Below are 18,233 nucleotides of genomic sequence, written 5' to 3'. Positions count from 1 at the left end.
TGACATAGTGGAGAAAAAGTCTCCCTTTTTAGGAGAAAATGACTGGTGAGAGCCTCTCACAATTATTTTTTTTCCTGAAATATTCTAAAGAGTACTTTTCTTCCCACAATGTTGAACAAAACTACCTATTTTTTTTCTTTAAACTTGACATATTTTTATGTCTAAAGACCATACACTTTACTTTAGACATGGGAGTAATTTCCTAACTATCAGATTCCTTGGTTTTAGCAATTCTAGAATGAAAGAATGTTTGTTCTCTCATACTGAGTCCATTACTTTAAATTTTAAGCGCTTGTCAGTCTAAACATGACTAGAAACTTAGGTTTGAAGACAAAAGAAATAGATTACACTTAATGCAAAGCATTGGCCATTGGTTTCTTCAAGGAGCAAATTGAAGCTGGAACAATGGGGGAGTTTAGTGCTGTAGATTCTTGCATTACAACATCTGTAATGAAGCCCACGTACTAAATTGTATCCTATCTCTGCTTCTGTGAAACTTTACTCCTCTGGCCAGCACACTGGCATTCAGAGAAGGATACTTCCACCCTCCGAGCCCCAGTGACCAATCCCCCTCTTCATTCTCCAAGTCTCATTTTACAAGTGTGCATGTATGTCCAACAAAGTAGCAAATCTAGATTGACAGCTAAAAGCATTATATTTAGCATATATGGCATGTAATTAGAAATTTGAGTGTTTCCAAAAGGAAGAAGTTTTTGATTCTGATCTTAGAGTATTCTTTCACTGCATTAGCCGGTATTTTTTTCCTAATTGAAGCTGATTTAAGTGTGAGCAGAGTCAGACCCAAGAGCTCCAGGACAAACTTCTCATCTGAAGCAGTTTGTAATATAATTTTGTCTTCGCTAACCGTTGATGGCTTGTCCTCATCCCATTTTAACCTACAACCATCAGCTCCCTTAATGGAAGTGTCCATAAAGATCTTCTCTAAAATATGCTTTTCCAGCACACTTAATGTCTTTTAATGTCTTTCCAATTAAATCCAGATGTGAAAAGCTTAAGGAACAGTTCTCAGGACTGAAAAAGATGACATAAATCTTGCAGCTGACAGAGATCCCACTGAGCTCAGTTGGGAAAATTCACAGAGGACTTCTTGTGGGCCAGAAAAGCTGCTGGGTATAAAGACAGATGTGTATACTCCTATTAAAAAAATTTAAATAAAAACTGACTCCTACAATGAGGTATCCACAATTATCAGGGACATTACTAACTCAATCCCTCAATGTGCTGAGCACATCCTGTGCGGTACAAATTTCCCTCATCTTTTCGGGAAGTTTATCAGGGTTGAAGAGGGGTCACATCTGTCCGGGAAAGAGCCCCTCACCTTTCAGGATTGCACCTCTTAAACCAGTGTAGGGCTGATACTGGTAAACACCATCTGTCTTGCTCTCTTACTGCTATCAACAGGGAGGGAACACACTCTGCAAAACAACACTGAATTTCTGTTCACTCTCCTTTATCTCTTCCGTAATCAAGTTAGCATATTAAATTGTGGTTTTATTACAGAAGACTTCCCAAATGTGATATTAATTATAAATTCTTACCAGTCTGAAGGGAAACTGGGCATTCTTAGTAGCTGACTACCACTGCTGTGCAAGTGCTGTTTGTGCAGCTGTCAATTTGGGGTTTGTTTTGCTGTAATCACTTGCACACCCTTAGGATTTTTTTATATTATTTTACTTTAACAACAGTACATCATCTTATTTTCCAAACACAAACTGTAAATGTAGGCAAAGATCAAGCCACATCTTTCAGAGGGACAGGAAATATTCACACATGCAGTTTGTGTTAAAGAATGTCTCTAGAAAACTGCCCAATGCTAACATAAGCATTCCATAACTTCCTGCTACTTACTTAGTTACTTTTGAAATTAGTAAATTATCCAGTCAGATCAATTATTTTTAAAGAGCTATATCCTTGTGAGACATCTGAAAAGAGGAAGAATGTTCCAGGATAGAAGGAAAACCTATTTCTAACTGAAGATTAAGTTTGGGTCCATGTTCATCAGTGATGGGAACTTCAGTAGTGACATTTTGGACAGTATTGCTTAATTTCATTGCATTTTTATAATGTCCATGCAAAAGTTTTAGCATGATTTGGTGTCATGAGTGAGCATAGAGAAATATTAAACTAACTACCTGAATTAAAGGGTGATCTTGCATCCTCAAGTACAAGATCCAATATTGGGATCTGAACAGTAGTGCAAACCTAAAGCTGAAAGCAGCAGGCTCCTAAACACACACACAAACTCTCTTGAAGACAAAATTCCTCTGGTTCACAGCTTGCTTTACTTTTCACAATGGCCAGCACTTTTCAGACTATCACTCCTTCAGGGCTGAAGGCTGGGTCTGACTCCCACCAAAATCACTGTTTCATGACCATCACTCAGGAGGAATGCCCTTCCCCTGGAATGAGCCACTGCTGCCATGAGGATCCCACTCTTGGCTAGCCCAGGGAATGAGCTCAAATCTTTTGCGCTTTGCTGCCAGGGACCACCAGGCCGGCTCTGATTTATAGCTTTTTCTTTACAGTTTTATGATACAAGAATGTTCACTTGTAATTACAACAGCATTTTGTTGGCTCCCTGCCTTCACTTGGGTATGCACAACACCATATCCTTCATTCCAGCCTTTTTTATGTCAGGACCCCAAATTTGAGAAGAAGTACATCACTATTACAAGGATGCTGCAGATCTTGCTGCTCCTTAAGAGGAAACTTGTACATATTTGTTGAGGGGCACATGTGAGCAGCTGGATCTGACATTCAACTAGAAGTCTAGTGGAGAGCTGGTCAAAATTCTTCCTCAGAAAAATAATTAAGAAAAAACTTTGTATTAAAAATCTTTGTATGAGAATGTATGATTTCTGAGAAAACATTTTTTAGGTCTAAGGTAGACTCTTCAGTCAAAATATCACAGACAAGTGCAAAATATAACCACTGCACTAATGACTTCTTGGTGTGCCACATTCATATGCCTGTAAAAATTCAACAGGTCTCTAGTTTATTTAAAAGTGAATGGAAATACTTGTGCTCTTGATGTGTTTTGTGGGATAAAAAATCTGGTTTATTCAAAAGAAGGTGACCCTGCCATTAAGCTGCTGTATCACCCTGAAGAAACACTTTAGCTTGATGTTTTTCAGACATATACTTAGTTCCTGACTTTGAGACAATCAAGCAGTACATTTCCATCACTTGTGGTTTAAACTTGATTTTGTGATTTTCAGGAGAGGCATAACCTCCTTTCAGGGAAAATTCCAGGTATTTTAGATACCATTTAAGAGTTAACTGTCAAGCAAGTCTTTATTTTCTTTCCAAGTCTTTTAAACAAAGAATACTTCTGTGCTAGCTTAATTTATAGAGCCATATATGTCCCATTTTAAGTGGATGTGATTAAGAAGAAACACTAAGCTTAGATTATTCTACTAAATGAGAAAAGTTTAAAGCCAATAAACTGTATCTAGGATTTTAGGTGGGAGATGAAAATAAAAGGCACATTTGTTCCTGGTCACTGAATTTTTAACCTGGGTCTGTTGCTCCTGCTGTTAAGCTCCTATACATTCCTTACTAGCTCATAGTGTCCAGCATTCCCAGCTCTCAGTGTTTGGAATTAGAGGTGAACTGCAAAATAAAACCAGGGGTTTTTTTGAGAGCTAGTGTATGGAAGCATCACATATTCTGACAGAAGGAGGCAAGTGAAAAGGGTAATTTTTAAAAAGAGGTCTTCTATCAGTTTTTTTTTAATTTAGATTAGATGTATAAATTCCAGCTTACCATTTGGGTCTGAGTATTCTGGCAGTATCTGAAAAATGGGAAGATGCTGCTGAATCTGGTTGATAAATGAAAGCTGTACATGGTCTAGCTCCTTAGTAAAGAAAAGGAGAAGCTGAGCCTTATGCTCTGCCAGTTCTCTATCTCAGGTTTGAGAATACTTTCCAAATGCCCCAAAGCTTGCCTTTATTAGACAACAAGCAGGAGACAAAACCCGTGGGTTTCTAACAAAAACCAAACCTATCCTGTTTCTGTCCCTCCTGTGCCTTTTCAAGTTTATATATATATATATTTAAGTAGAATATTTTGACCTGCCTTTTTGCAGTACAGGAGCTGTAACATGACTTCATTGCTTCTCCTTTTACCTCAAAATCCTGTGAGGGTATTTGGGTATTTCCTTAAGGTGAAATAAAAAAATAATCTGCCTGCAGTGGCACATCAATCTGGTGATCAAGTTAAATGACACCATTGCAGAAAAGCCTCATAATACATATTTTCCCCCTGCCTAGTCCAGTGCTGCTATTTTACACACAAATTCAAGCATTTCTTCGCCAATGTGTCTTGAAGTGAAGGATTAGTCCTCACTTAAAATCAGTAGCAGCTACCTTCCTGTGAATTTTGTGAAGTGGTAGATATACTTTTCATTGGATTATTTTCTACTGCTTACAGGTCTCCTTTTTAACAGAAAGGCCAAATCTACCCTCAGATTCAGCTTCTTGCTGTTTGTATATTTATTTAAGTAGGAACTGGCCTTGTTCTCTTGGATTTGCTTTAGTCATTAAGTCCTACTTCAGCCTGCTACTGCACAGGTATAAAGAGTAGTAAGAGGCACCTTCAGTCATCTCCATGATTGCTGTCCTGTGTGTTTTTCTGGTAAGAATGGTATCTGTTGGGTACTGTATACTTCAAAAAGTGGTTCAAGAGAGACAGCAGGAGACAGATTTCCTCAAGAACTTCTTAAATCCAGGAACCTCTCCAACTAGTAGGTCACTAATGAAGATTAGACACTCCTTGTCTCTGATTAACTGAGCTCTGTATCTATGGACCTGCTTTTATTCCATTTACAGTTACAGTCAAAAATATAGATATATGTCCAAAAACTTTACCAAACAGCTGGGGTTTAGCTGGAGGATCTTCTAACGGCTATTTCATCATTTCATCCTAGCATCTGTTATTAAAATCCATTAACCACAGCTGTCAAAAAGAGCTAACTCAAAATCTTGCTGGTTACAAAATAACCTGTCAGGATTAGATTCAATAAAAAATTCAGGTGCTTACAAATTAAGTGTTGTAAGTTTCAAACAGCACATCCCTGGAATAAAATCAAAGGTCTAAAGTTAAGTACTCTGTTTTTTTACTCAGCATTAAGCTCAGAGACAGGTTTCTCTGAAGAATGAGCTGAGAAAGCTACATGATGAGTGTGGAGCTACCTGCAGGCAATGAGGTACTCCAAGCCAAGAGGTGAACTCCTGGTCCTCTCTGGAGTTCATCTGCAAAGCCAGGACCACAGGCAGAGGCCTGGCAGCTTGGACAGCTGGTGTGCACAAATGTACAGTCCTCTCCTGAAGACAGCTGGCCCTTCAGCCCTCCAGAGGCCTGAGCAGAGCCTGCTGCTGTCATTGAGAAGGTGATCAGCAGAGAGGTGGGTGGAGGTGAGACTCTCCTTTTTGTCCTTTTTGTCAATGGCACAGATGTGAGCACTATTTTCCAGAGTACCAGACATACAGATTTCAGATTTCTTAGCTGTAGGTCAACAAACTACATATCCTACCTCCAAGGTGACAATCTAACCTCCAGGATCAATGATAGGGAAGATTCAGCTGTTGCAAAAAAAAAAGGAAGTCAACATATATGGATCAAAGAAAGGGAGGAGTCTGACTCCACAGGCTGATCACAGCAGTTACTAAGCTGTCCTGAGGATCACCCCTTGCTGCCTAGATAATTTCTGTTCTTTATCTAATTGGTACTTTAGCAGTAAGTTCAGAAGTGATGAAAGCAGGAATTGCGATCCAGTACTTCTGCTTTTGGGGGTTTCTTTAAAAAGTTGGATGCAACCATATTCCTTCTCATCCTTTCTCTGTGCAATCCTGAGTATTTTAAGGTTGTTATGTGGAGGTTCAGGTTATCTGGAAAGGTAGATAAATAGCTGCACATGCATTTAGACAGTCTCCTATGATATATAATTATTAGTACCTGAAGGCTGTGGGAAGAGTTCATGTTTCCTGAGTAAGTCTATGTTACTGTGTAAAGCATGGAAGCCACTAGCAGCTATCCAACCACAGCTAAGAAAAAAAGCCCTCAGGATGCTGTTTCATTAAACATTCTTGTGTATAAGGCATTTTAATGAATATACAGCTCTATCTTACTAAAAGATTTTATTAAGATAAATAATAATAATAATCCTTCACTATTCAAGCTCCCTTCATGCAAATGATCCAATAAGCCCTCACATGTATGCAAACCCTTTGAGAGGGTTTCCAGGATCTTAATTTTACTCTGCCATCACAGAGTAAAATTAAGTTAGTTAAAATCATCACACTCAGAATAAAAGCAAAAATACTAATGTAAGTTAAATGATAGTGGAGAGTAAATCTTTATGTCCACTCTCAGTTAGTTCTAAAAATGTAATAATTTTAGCTGTCACATAAACAATAAAATCAAACCATGAAGAAAACACTAGAGTTCCAAGGCTGCTACCAGAAGCAGAGAAAATACATGTATAATGTCATGCATATTAGACAGTAATATTCCTCAAGCAGGAATAAGACCTAACTGAAGCCATGCTTGAGATAACTGTCATGCTATCGAGTTACAGTAAAGAGGAGATCAGACTTATTCTTTCCTTCACAATGAAATCAGTATAAACAAATCATATAATGTTTGGACACCAAACTCCTGGAACAAAGAAACCTAGAAAATCTCTTAAAACCACCCACAGACTCCCCATGCTGGTCTGTGATTATACAACTGGAGAAGATCATCCAAACTGTGACGTAAACCAATGTCAGTCTGCAAAGGATACTACTACAGAGGTTCTAACAAAAAATAAAGCAAGTCCCTGGAAGAGCCATCAGTAAGGAATACTTTCATACTTACCATCCATTTTCCCTGTAAATGAGGAAAGCTTTCTTAAAACTTAGAGAAAGAACTTAATCCCTACACTAAGGATACAAGAGACAGACTCTCTTGTGTGTTTTTACTCTACTGCAAAACACATTCAGCTAAACAAAAGTGAGCCTGGGACCAGCCATAAAGGAAAATATTTCTTAATGGACCCCACTGCTTTTTGTATTTCAACCTGCTCCTCTATGAAAATAATTTTGCCCTCCTTATTTGTTATGCAGATACATTCACTTTCATTTTTAGAAATACATTTGCAAAGCATATTTTTTTTTCCTATGGACTACTCACCAAAAGAGAAGATTCAATGCTGAAAACCTTTCTGTTCTATCAGTAAAATACAGTGTTTTGTAGACCGCGTTTCTACCTCAGAACTATAGTTTTGCTCCTTGCCTATCATCTGGAAGCAAACTGTTCTAGACCTGAAAACAACATGTGCCTGTCTAGGAGAGATGTGAAAGAGTCCTGCTGTCTTTCTGTAGATATGGCCTAGAAAGTGTGAAATCTCTGTGCACCCCTTAGGAGGCTTCACGAGATTCAGGACACACAGCACTAAGGATGCTAAAGCAGTGGACTAACCCAGCTGCCCTGAATGTGGGGTCTATGATAGATCCATTTTTTGCCCTGTTTCTTCTCAATTTGGATTCCACAAGGCTAAAAAAATGTTTGATTGAAATAAGGAGCAAATGATACAATGCAATCCCATTTTCAAATATTCTGGCATTCTTTCTTTCTATCTGTGCCATAGAGGAATTTGATACTCAAATGTATTTAGTAAAGAAACTAACTTCATTAGAATCAGAAACCCCTGAAAATTGGTTAATAATTTATATTTCCCTAACATTGATTACATTCTTGTTTCTAAGCCACAGTTGACTGAACTGTAACTTGGTATCAACAATGGGCATTAATCATACAAAAGAAAACAAAAGAAGCAGTAATGAACTGACAAAGTTTGTTAGTCTTCTCCAGTAAGGGCGCAACAATTAGCAATACAGTGAATATCAATCATTCAAATGCTGTAAAAAAACTCTGTATAAAGAGAAGAAATGAAAAATGGTAGCCGACAAAAACTTAACAATCTTGGAGAAAAAAAAAATCTAATAATTATTATAGTTAACAGACTGTGAAAGAATACTTCATTAAGAAGTTGGCAAAATATTTTGTACTAAAATTAATAAATTCTCATTCTTAAGAAAGTATGTTCTGCAGAATTTACACAAAGTTTGTTTTTTCATATAGTCATATATGCTTCTTATACTGATGTATCGCTAACCTTCAATCTTTTTCAGGTTTTATTTACATATATAATATATATAATATTCTGTCTGACTAAAAGCTGTTCTACTGGTATCAGTGTTACCAGCAGCTGCACATTGAGGTACCAACAAACTTGTATATGAACAGTGTTTTTGATGAAACATAAGAAAAAAGATTCTATCTGTTCTTCATGATCACTAGCTCTCTTGTGTTTTAACTACTGCAATGATTTCATCAAAGCTCATCATATATGAAGAGCTAAATTCAAATAGTTTCCTCCAATATTTTAATATGATATTCTATATGCAATTTTAACTTACAATGTTTAAGTATAAATTATTATGAATTCTAAACACAAAATACAAAAGTAAAAAAAAATATTTTTTGAGTTACATTGTTCAATCCAATGCAACTTTCACCCTTCACTGGAGCAGGGACAGGAAGAAGTCTTCAATAAATTTCAGAAGCATTTGCTGATATTTTCTATATCGGAGTTACAAGTTAACAACATACACTGAATATTTTAATAAACAACGTGCTTACTTGGCTAATAATTTCTAAAAAGAGCAAACCCCTCCTTATAACAGCTGCAATGGCCCAGATGTCATAAAAGCAGAATGCCTTTGCTATGCTGGGGAGGGGCAGGCCTTCCCTCTGCACAGGCACATGGAGGCACATCCATGCCTGATGCGGGAAACATGGAATGAATTTATTTGCTTCTGTACACAGTGTAAAGGAGCTTCAGACCTGGAAAACAGCAGTTCCACCCCCATGCAGCAGTTTCCCAGCTCTGCTACAGTGCAACTGCCCAGTTTTTCTGATTTGGCAACAGAATCAAGACTCAGTTGAAAAATGGACTCTGTAGAGAATATGATGCGCCCATACTAAATAACAACTTACTGAGGAGACAGAGCTGCTTGCTTCTGATGAACAGCAATATTTGGCAGGCAGAGTTGCTACCCCTGCTGTTTGCTTTGTGGGAAGGTAACATTCTCTATTGTAGTCTCTTCAAAGCTCTCAATACACCGTTAGACTAAAAGAGCAAGCAACAAAAGCTCTGATTTCTCCTGGAAAACAGCAAAGCTTCTTCCTTGTAAAGCATTGTGGAAGGTCCTGCTTGATACTGCTGAAAACACCAGCCCTCTGCTTTCCCTGGGAAGCAGCAGCACAGAGTCTCCTCCCAAATTTATTAGTCTCTCTGTCCCTAATTCATGTTTTTTACCGGTTCCCACAGCAGAAAAGTCTCAGTCATTGTGCCCAGTTTACTGCTGTGCTGCTTCAATCTGCAGGTTGCTTTGGCTGACAGGGTGAGTCCTATCCCTGGACACTCAAAGAGCTAAATATGGTGTCTAAAGGGAATGGAAGAAGCAGGTTTCTGCCTCTAACATCCTGTAATTGGAAAAGGGTAAGCAAAGCGTGAGGAGAAGCTTGAGATCAGACAGAATCTGTGATCCTCATCATGAAAATGAAGGACTTAGTCATGCAGTTTTCTGTTTGGAGAATGCTACCAGTAAGGAGTAACTTGACAGCTGCGCTCTCATAATAGCCAGTTTGGATTCCTCTATACTCTTCAGTCATTGTTTTATTACTTTGCATTTAGATGTAGAAAGTTCCATGCACCTGCCCTATGCAGCATTAAACCCCATATCTAGTAAATCTGCCAACAAAGAAGCCAGTTCAGCTGATGGAATTATTTGATGTGGTCACTCACTACAAAGTGGGTTGAAAGCACAAACTTCTCTCAAGCCCACCCCTGTGGAAACAACTGCAACATTTTACTGATGTGGGCAGGACCCAAGTGAGTAAAGACAATTTGCAGCACACTTGAAAAATAAGTTATTTTTGAAACAAAGAAACAAAGTTTCTTTGTTCAGCTTTAACACGTTTCTTGACTTGCATTACCTACTTCTCCCTTTCCCATTCCCAAGGAAGTTTCCATTAATCATCCCTCTAATGGAAACACTTGTGTCTGATCACTGAGCAGTGGACACAGGCATAGTCTGTGGGCATGCTCTGAACAAGAAGCCCAAGGGAAGCCTAGCTGAAAAGTTTGGGAAAGCAAGGATGCCTTTTTAAAATAAACTTTCGAGAGGTCAGTGGGACAGCAAGGGGTCAGCACCAGGCAGCCATTGGGTGGATGGCACAGGAGAAAGACAACAACACTTGTCATTAATTATATCTGTTGGAATGCTACACATTTTCCCCCCCAAGTGGTAGTACTTCAGACATCCAAGCACAACCTCTCCCACGTCCCACTCGACCCCAGGCAGGGCACATGCCAAGAAGCTTTCATACACTAGAAGCCAAGAAGTAGCTAATACAAGCAGAGCTTTAAGAATTTAAATTGTCCCTCCACTTCAAAACATTTTTTTCCTTTAGTTTCAGACCATCCTCATGACTGTCTCCTTCACCAGTGAACCACATATTCTCTTGGAGCTAAATATGGCTAGATTTCTGTGCCCAGCCTCAAGCTAACAAAACTCCTGACTTTCACTGGAGAGGAATAACTACAGGGAACTGGACTGCTCAGAACTCTACTCCTAAAATCAATCCTCCAAGATCCTTGTACAATGTACAGTTTACCCAGGTCTAGAGGTATCTGATCTACAGAGGTGTTGTCTCCTATAAACACTTTTTGCAAAATGTCTGCAAATGCCAGAATGAGTCACTGCTGCCAGTGCTCTTGCAAAACCTTGAACCATACCTATTTATAAAGCTAAAGTTTCATAAGCAGCAGTATCTTTTATTTTAATAAAAAAACCCAAGAAACTGCTGGTTGCATAAGAAATGGCAGGCTAGAAATTAAAGAATGGATGGACCCATTCTCACTTAACCCTGAATTTACTGAGCACATGGTCAAAGTTCTTTGTTGTGTGCAGAGGAGACAGGTATCTCCAGAGTACAATTTATCCTCTCCTAAACAAACAGATGGGAGGAATGAGCCCTTGGAAATGCTTCTCTCTGTACTTCCACTACAGAAAAACTCATAAAATTAACCCAACCTAGAAGCATTGTAGGCATCTGAAAGGTATGCAAGATGCTTTAGTGACTATAGTTTATGAGGAAGCTTTGAGTATTATAACTCCAACACAGTAGTTATAAATCACAGTAGTTGTAAATCACAGCAGTTATAAAATATGGAATTAAATTACCTGTCCATGTGGTGAAAAAATCTGCTCATTTCTGCAGAATGGCCAGAGATGTCTTAAAATGAGCCTATGGGGTTCTTTAGTGTATGTGAAACAAAAAACCAGAATTGAGGCAGGGGACAGTCAGAACACCTTGTACACTGCAGAACCCTGTTTTGTGCTAATGGAACTGGACAGAGATAACTCAAGCAAGATCAATCTGGATATGCTAAGCCTTGCTAATGGATTCTGATCATTAAGGGGGAAGAAAAGTAATGCCTGCACTGGGGCAGGCTCCACTACAGGCTCCACTATTCTGTGGCTTAAGGACAAATTTCCCTATGATGCAAGTAAACTCCCTACCTTTAATCCAGATCTTTGGGATTGCAGTAGAAAATAGTATCTCTTTTGATAGAGAGCAAGGAGACTTTTGGAAAGAGAGAACTCTTCCATCAGAAGTCAGACCATTGTCTGTGTTTTCTGTTGAATGATGTATCCAACAGGAAGGATTTAAACTGTGTTACTGTCTGCCAGTTCAAGCTCCAGGATGGGCTTTGAACCCACAGCTTTGGAGCCCAAGTTAAGTCACCAAACTTTTTTGAGAGCTTGTCTTTAACTTTTCCTCTGTAGTTTTCAAGCTTTCATAGTCATAAAACATGGGGAAAAATAGGCTCACTTTACCAACAGAAAAATATTGTGTAAGGAAATATATGCTGTGGTAAGTATCCACAGGAAAGTATTAATCATTTTTTTTTACTAAAAAAAGGAAAAACCACCCAATGCTGAAAAAGTAGTAGCACTTTAAAAGTAACTTGCTGGATGGATAAAGAACTCCTGAGTGAACAACAGCGTTTGTCTATTGGAGGTCTGTTCTTCAATCCCACAAGATTTGTGAAATTTAGCATTGAACAAGCGAGGTAAGAATAGGGCCTAAGTTGCATATAAGAATTTAAAAAACAACTAGTCCTACTTTCCCCCCAGAAAAAAGCAAACAAGCTAAATAATTAGCCTAGTAGTGTTGATTTAAACCATTTGCAAAACTATACTTCTGAGTTGTGTTTGCATTAAGCTAAGCCAGATGCCAGGCTTCCTCATATTTTGAGATATTCACCACAGCTAGAAACTGCAGGAGATAGACAAGTCCAAAACAACGTGTGAGGATAGTGAATTCACTACTCAAAGCCCCAAACAGAAGTGGAAAAGACACCAAATCATCAATTACAAAAAGAAGCACTCACAGGTAGTAGAACTAGATTTCACCTGAGGCCTCACTGGGAAAGCAAGCTGGCACCACACCCCAGTACGCTTCCTTCAATTTAGCTCCATGCTCTCTCTTGTAACATGCACTGATTTTCCTGGCCTGTGCTACTTGGTCTAGTGATGAAAGTTACAGGTTTGTGAGATTCCTCTTCTCTTCTGTAGTTATAAAACACACAGGTTCATTAATTCATAAAGCCAGGATGGAACTTGGGTTGGTCTAGTCTGTCCTCTTACGATACTGCTGTCCTTGAGTGTTTACCAAAGAAATCTTTTCCTGTTCGGGGCATTCAGAAACTTCTTTCTCAGGTAAGCATTTTTCTGTTCAGGACTTGTTCTTTGTCCTCTGAATTTACACACCTTCAGATTTTTGTTAGTGGTTCTAATTATGTCCTTCTAAGGTAGATTAAAGAGTCCCTTAGGAAAAACCAATTTTTTTCTAAGTATTTTTCCTTAAAGAATCAAGCCAGCTCCCAGTTCTTTTTATTCTTTAGACGTTACACCAAATGAGCTTCCAAGTCTCTCACCAGAAGGCATTTTTCCCACTTCCTCAAGCAAAAACTTTTTTGTGGCTGTTTTCTGAACTTACTTCAGTGTTTCCATACCCCTTCAAAAATGCTGACATCAGGACTAGATTAATTCCTCCAGCATCAGCTTGACCAACGCCATATACAAGGATACATCTTGTAACTCATAATTACTATTACTTGTTACATTTGTGTTCAAGTGATGACTTCTTACTCAACTGCCCATCCTGTATGACCCCTGATCAGCTAATTAGAAGCCAGAATTCTCTGTGCTGACAGTATGGCTTTGATCCCTTGTTCCTCAGTGAATAAGTGTGCAGTTAGCTGAGTCAAAGTGAACTTTATGGAGTCAGCAAGGTTTACTGCATTGTGTTCTACAACTTACCACCATTTAACGCTCTGCTGACCTTCATGCTATCAGCAAACATTACCAAGAGATGATTTTATGCTTACTTCCAGACCACTGATGAACATACTGCCTATAATGTTGAAGTGTTTATTTCTGTATAGCGTAGAGAAAGAGCAATATAGTCTGTTGTGTACTAGAAGAGATTTCTCAAGGTAACTCAGGAAATGCTGTATATATAATAAAATGCCAGGTCACATTTTCTGCCCTACCCTCCAGCTTTTGAGTAACTTAGCATTGAAATGAAGACATTTATATATAGACACTGCAGGCCAAGCTATCCAATTTCTGTGTAAATTAGGTACATGGACCCTCCATTTTGATCCTAGTACATGGCACACTCAAAATCCATGGCCTTCTCATGCTTCCTTGGCAGATTAGGTTTAAGAAAGACATATGAGATCAAAGCCTTGAAATATGTGCCCATGTCAAGAGAGTTAAAAAATGAGAAAAATGAAAAAGTAAAAAGGAAGGAATACTTAGCCTACACCTTGGTTATATTGTGAGAATAAAGTTGATTATTGACATCAATATCAAAGTTGAAGCTTGGAATTTTCATTACTATACACCTTGTTAGTCCAGAATACCATATTCTGCTGAACTGAAATATTTGAAAGCATCTGATATTAGTGGTGCATTTAACCTGACTGGTATCTAAGCCTCATACAACTTCTCACTCCTTCTCCCCACAGTGGGATGGGGGAGAGAACTGGAGCAGCAAAAGTGAAAAAAAAAACAACCTCGTGTGTTGGTAAAGACCATTTAATAAGTGAAGAAAAAGGAGGTCGAACCACATGATGTAAAGGCAGTCATTCACCACCTCACACCAGCAGATGGATGCTCAGACACTTTCCTAGTGATGGTTATCTTGGAAAGACTCTCCCCCTACTTTGTTGCTGAACATAATGTTATACAACATGGAATATCTCCTTGGCCAGTCAGGGTCAGCTGTGTCCCATCCCAAACTCTTGTCCAATCTAAACTGCTTGCACTGGGGCAGACTGTGATAGAAAAGGCCTTGACTCTATGCAAGCACCATTGAGCTGTGGCTAAATAGCGGCATGTTACCAACACTGGTCTTGTCACAAATCAGAGCTGGAGCCTCACAAAGGATGCTAGGAAGAAAATTAATTCCACCCCAGCCAGACCCAGTATACTACTGGACAACAAAGGAGCGATATCAGGTGCTAAATTCGGATTATGAAAGTAAGTAGTCAGGTTGTTTACCACTCTGCTCCAGCCCAAGTGAGTATTTACTTTATTTGGGTATACAAAGTATATGAAGTTAAAAAAAGCTTTATATCCTAAATTCAACAGCCTGAGACTGTAGATTGTTATAACTAACAAGGCTATGAATGTACACCTCCTTTAAGCAATCCTGTATTTCTTTCATGAAAATAAAAGCTATGCATACATTAAATGACAGAACTCTTTCCACACAGAACAAAGGCTGTTTTTTAAGACAAGCTGTGCTTCACTGAACTTGTATTGTCTTTTTAAAATACAGATCTTTAAACAAATCTGATTTGTCTTTACTGTCTTACAGTCTTAAGCTTTATGCTCTGCCTGCTTCAGTATTTGAAAATCAATTATTTCAAAGTATTAATGTTATGAAGAGTTGGTTCCACAGTTTACACTAAAATAAATAGTTAAAAAAATTCAAATTGCTTGTAATTATTTCAAATGGCCTCACTTAGATGTAAAAACACTTACTATACTTATATCTTACTCTTTTGTTAGTGTACCAGCTCATTTTAATTTTCAAAACTCATATACTTATATACTACTCACTGTATAGTAGCAGCCTGCACTGTCTCAATGACAGGATATTAAATACCCTGCACTCTGTTTCCATTTAGTGTGGAAAGGAATCTAGTTCTGCTGCATCCAGAAACTGAATTAAGTTATCACAGAATATTGATTTCAACACTGAGAAATGATGTGTCTTTGATGAAAAATCAAAATGTGAAATAAAGTAAAAATAAGATAGAATGTCATCTGTTAATTTCAAAGAGTATTAGAAACATGAGGCAAAATTAAGACCTGAAAATCCAGGTTTCTCCATCTTCTTCACTCAACTGTGATGTTATTACTGGCCAAAATAACTTGGTTTTATTCCCACAGCCTAGCTAAAGGTTTATTTGTTGATATTTGATCTCAAAAAAACCTTTCTTTGAGTTGGGATGGGAAAACAGCTTAGACATCAAGCCCTTCCTCTGGAAAGGTTTTGTAAAGGCTCCATTGCTTTGGTCAGACTTTTGTGTCTGGGCTCATAATCTGGGAAGAGCAAAGCCATGAATCCCTCACAGTTATTATTTTACATAAAGTGACCTGTTCTCAGGCTGCTATTTCAACCAGGGAGGTTAGCAAGAGAGATGAGGATAATACCTACCTATAGCACAATGGGCTCTTCCCACTAAGCTCCTGAAAGCTGAAACACTGTGGATTTTCTATCTTATAAATATCCAGTTAAAGAAGAAAAAAGAATCAGATTATCCATGAATTTAAGTGATACTGGGATCCCATTACAAGCAGAAATCTTATGTTCCACTGCCCGAAGCGTTTTCTTGAATTATTTCTTGCAGAGTTCAGATTGTTGAACAGTGGGATTTGAAGCTTGGAGAAGGAAGATTTAGATACAGTGGAATTATTTGAGATGTGAACATCAGGCAGGAAAACAAACACAGACTTTCAACCCTCTTCAGGACCACACCCAGAATATTTCACTCACCTTGGTGACTCCTCCCTGGCCCATCTACAGGGGTGATATCCCAGGAAAACCAGGGTGCAAAGAAGGCAGGAAGGAAGGAAAGCTGCCAGGCACCTGCTTCTTGTCCTGTATGAGGCTGAGAGACAGAGTACCAACCTCAGGAGCTCAAAAGTCATCTTCTAAATAGTGAACTCAAATATTTTTGCCAGTAGTTACATCAAATGGATCAGAAAGTTGGAGAAAGTAGGTTGGTGGACATTTTATTAATGTGACTGCACAGATTAAGAACTCCATTATTCTGAAGTTTATTCTTTTCTAGGTCTGCCAGAAACAGGATATTCTGGATCCAAGGTTTCCACACATGGAAGAAACATCAAATCACATGACAAATATTCATGGAAAGGAACTCTGGTTTATGAAAAAACATACTAAAATATCATTATTATTTACCAACAGTGTCCATCCTCAGTAAAAAAAATCTGGTTTCTATACCTCAGTGAAAAAATTCTGGTTTATCTGGTGTGTAAAGCTTGAAGAAAGTACACAGGATGATTTTGAAAAGTGGATTTGTGTTCTTCCATTTAATATTAAATCTGGTTTTCTTTCTTTTTTTTTTCCCCTGAAGGAAGGAACACCACTTTTTATCTTCTCTTGAAATATTTTTTTCTCTCTAGTTCTGATGAAACTTCACTACTTCTGATGAAGGAGGAAGTGGAGATGCCAGCATTTGATGCTGATTCAGAGGCACCCACCACATGCTATAAAAGCTGCTGCCTGAAAGGGATTATGTGTTCCTTGAACTATTATACGCTTAAGGAGATATGAATAAACTTCCAAATTCCAAAATGATTGAAAAAATAGAAATACTCCCACAGAAAAGAAAAAAAAAAAAAAAAAAAAAAAAAAAGAAGAGAACCAAAAAGAAACTTGAAGAAATGAAATCAATTCATGACAAATTTTGCCAACACATTTCATATGAATGTCAGATGTCCTGGAGTTATTTCTACAACTAGTCTACAAACAAGAACTGTCAGTACAAGAAAAAATGGATTGCATCTGCTTACTCTTTAGTTCCAGAATATTTACAAACCTGTAGAAAAGAATAATCCAAAAAGACTTTGGTGTTCAGTAGATGATACAATGAAGAATCAGAAGACTAGCTTGTTCTGCTGTAATTTAGAGCAGTACTGAGGGTGACTAAATCATGCCAGACACTGCACAGACCAGACATAAGTCCTTTGACTTCATCCTCTAGATCCTACATCATAGAGTGAAAAGCATCTGAAAAGGGACCAGTTTTTCACAGTTTTCTCAGTCAGACATTGTCTCTTACACAGGCATGATGGTCACTTTTCACTGAGGCTACTTTCATCATCATTACTCTCAACCACCTCTTTAAAATATATTAAATAGTTTCAGGTCACCATGATGTCTTTGGTAAGGGCAAATTATTACCCACTTCTTGGTACAGACAGGAGAAAAAGTTAGACCCGTAGTTTCACTAGTCCTTGGCATTTATCAGAGGATTTTTTAATCAGCATATAATCATAGTGGCTGAAAATCTGAATGCAACAATCCAGGAATTACTGAGCCATGTTATTTCATAACATATTGCAGTTCAGTTTCAGTATAACCCTAAGCTTTATTGCATTCTTTTCTTTAGAAGCAAATTTGCCTCAGGCATACTATTTTTGACGGTCTAGAATACAGCCTCCATAAACCTAAATTCATATGGTAAGTTCTTATTCTTAAATCCAATTTTATCCTTATTTTGGAGGAAAAACTAAAGATAAGGATCAGTTTCTACACTTGCCCTTAGCTGCTTCAGAAAAAGGAATGCAAACTGACAAAGCGTCTTTATTTCTACTTATTATTCCAATTACTTATCTGAAGTTTGGATCATGATTGCTTCTATTTATACTGGGAGCCTACACATTGCACTATTTCTGCATGACTGCTTGTCAAACAAACACCTCAAACAACGATAAACAGCTCCCTTTGATAATTAAAAATTCAGAATTTTTCAGGGGAAACAAGTGAAA

General features: G+C 38.1%; 1 protein-coding gene across 23 annotated transcripts in view; it reads right to left on the bottom strand.

Moving 5' to 3' along the window:
* STAU2 (staufen double-stranded RNA binding protein 2) overlaps positions 1–18,233 on the bottom strand; it is a 172,129-nt gene that overhangs the window by 10,767 nt on the left and 143,129 nt on the right. For 5 of the 23 annotated variants that reach the window (XM_086884642.1, XM_086884631.1, XM_086884625.1 and 2 more), the window contains one exon: positions 16,213–16,327. The exons of the other annotated variants lie outside the window; for them this stretch is intronic. In XM_086884642.1, coding sequence (XP_086740768.1) covers positions 16,213–16,327 — 115 coding nt within the window. The remainder of the gene's footprint in view (positions 1–16,212; positions 16,328–18,233) is intronic. 23 annotated transcript variants of the gene reach the window in all.

The sequence above is a fragment of the Cyanistes caeruleus genome, chromosome 1 (assembly GCF_971803275.1).
Source record: "Cyanistes caeruleus chromosome 1, bCyaCae1.hap1.1, whole genome shotgun sequence".
NCBI classification, from domain to species: domain Eukaryota; kingdom Metazoa; phylum Chordata; class Aves; order Passeriformes; family Paridae; genus Cyanistes; species Cyanistes caeruleus.
Note: the sequence above shows the minus strand (reverse complement) of the source record. Positions and strands in the feature narration are given on the sequence as shown.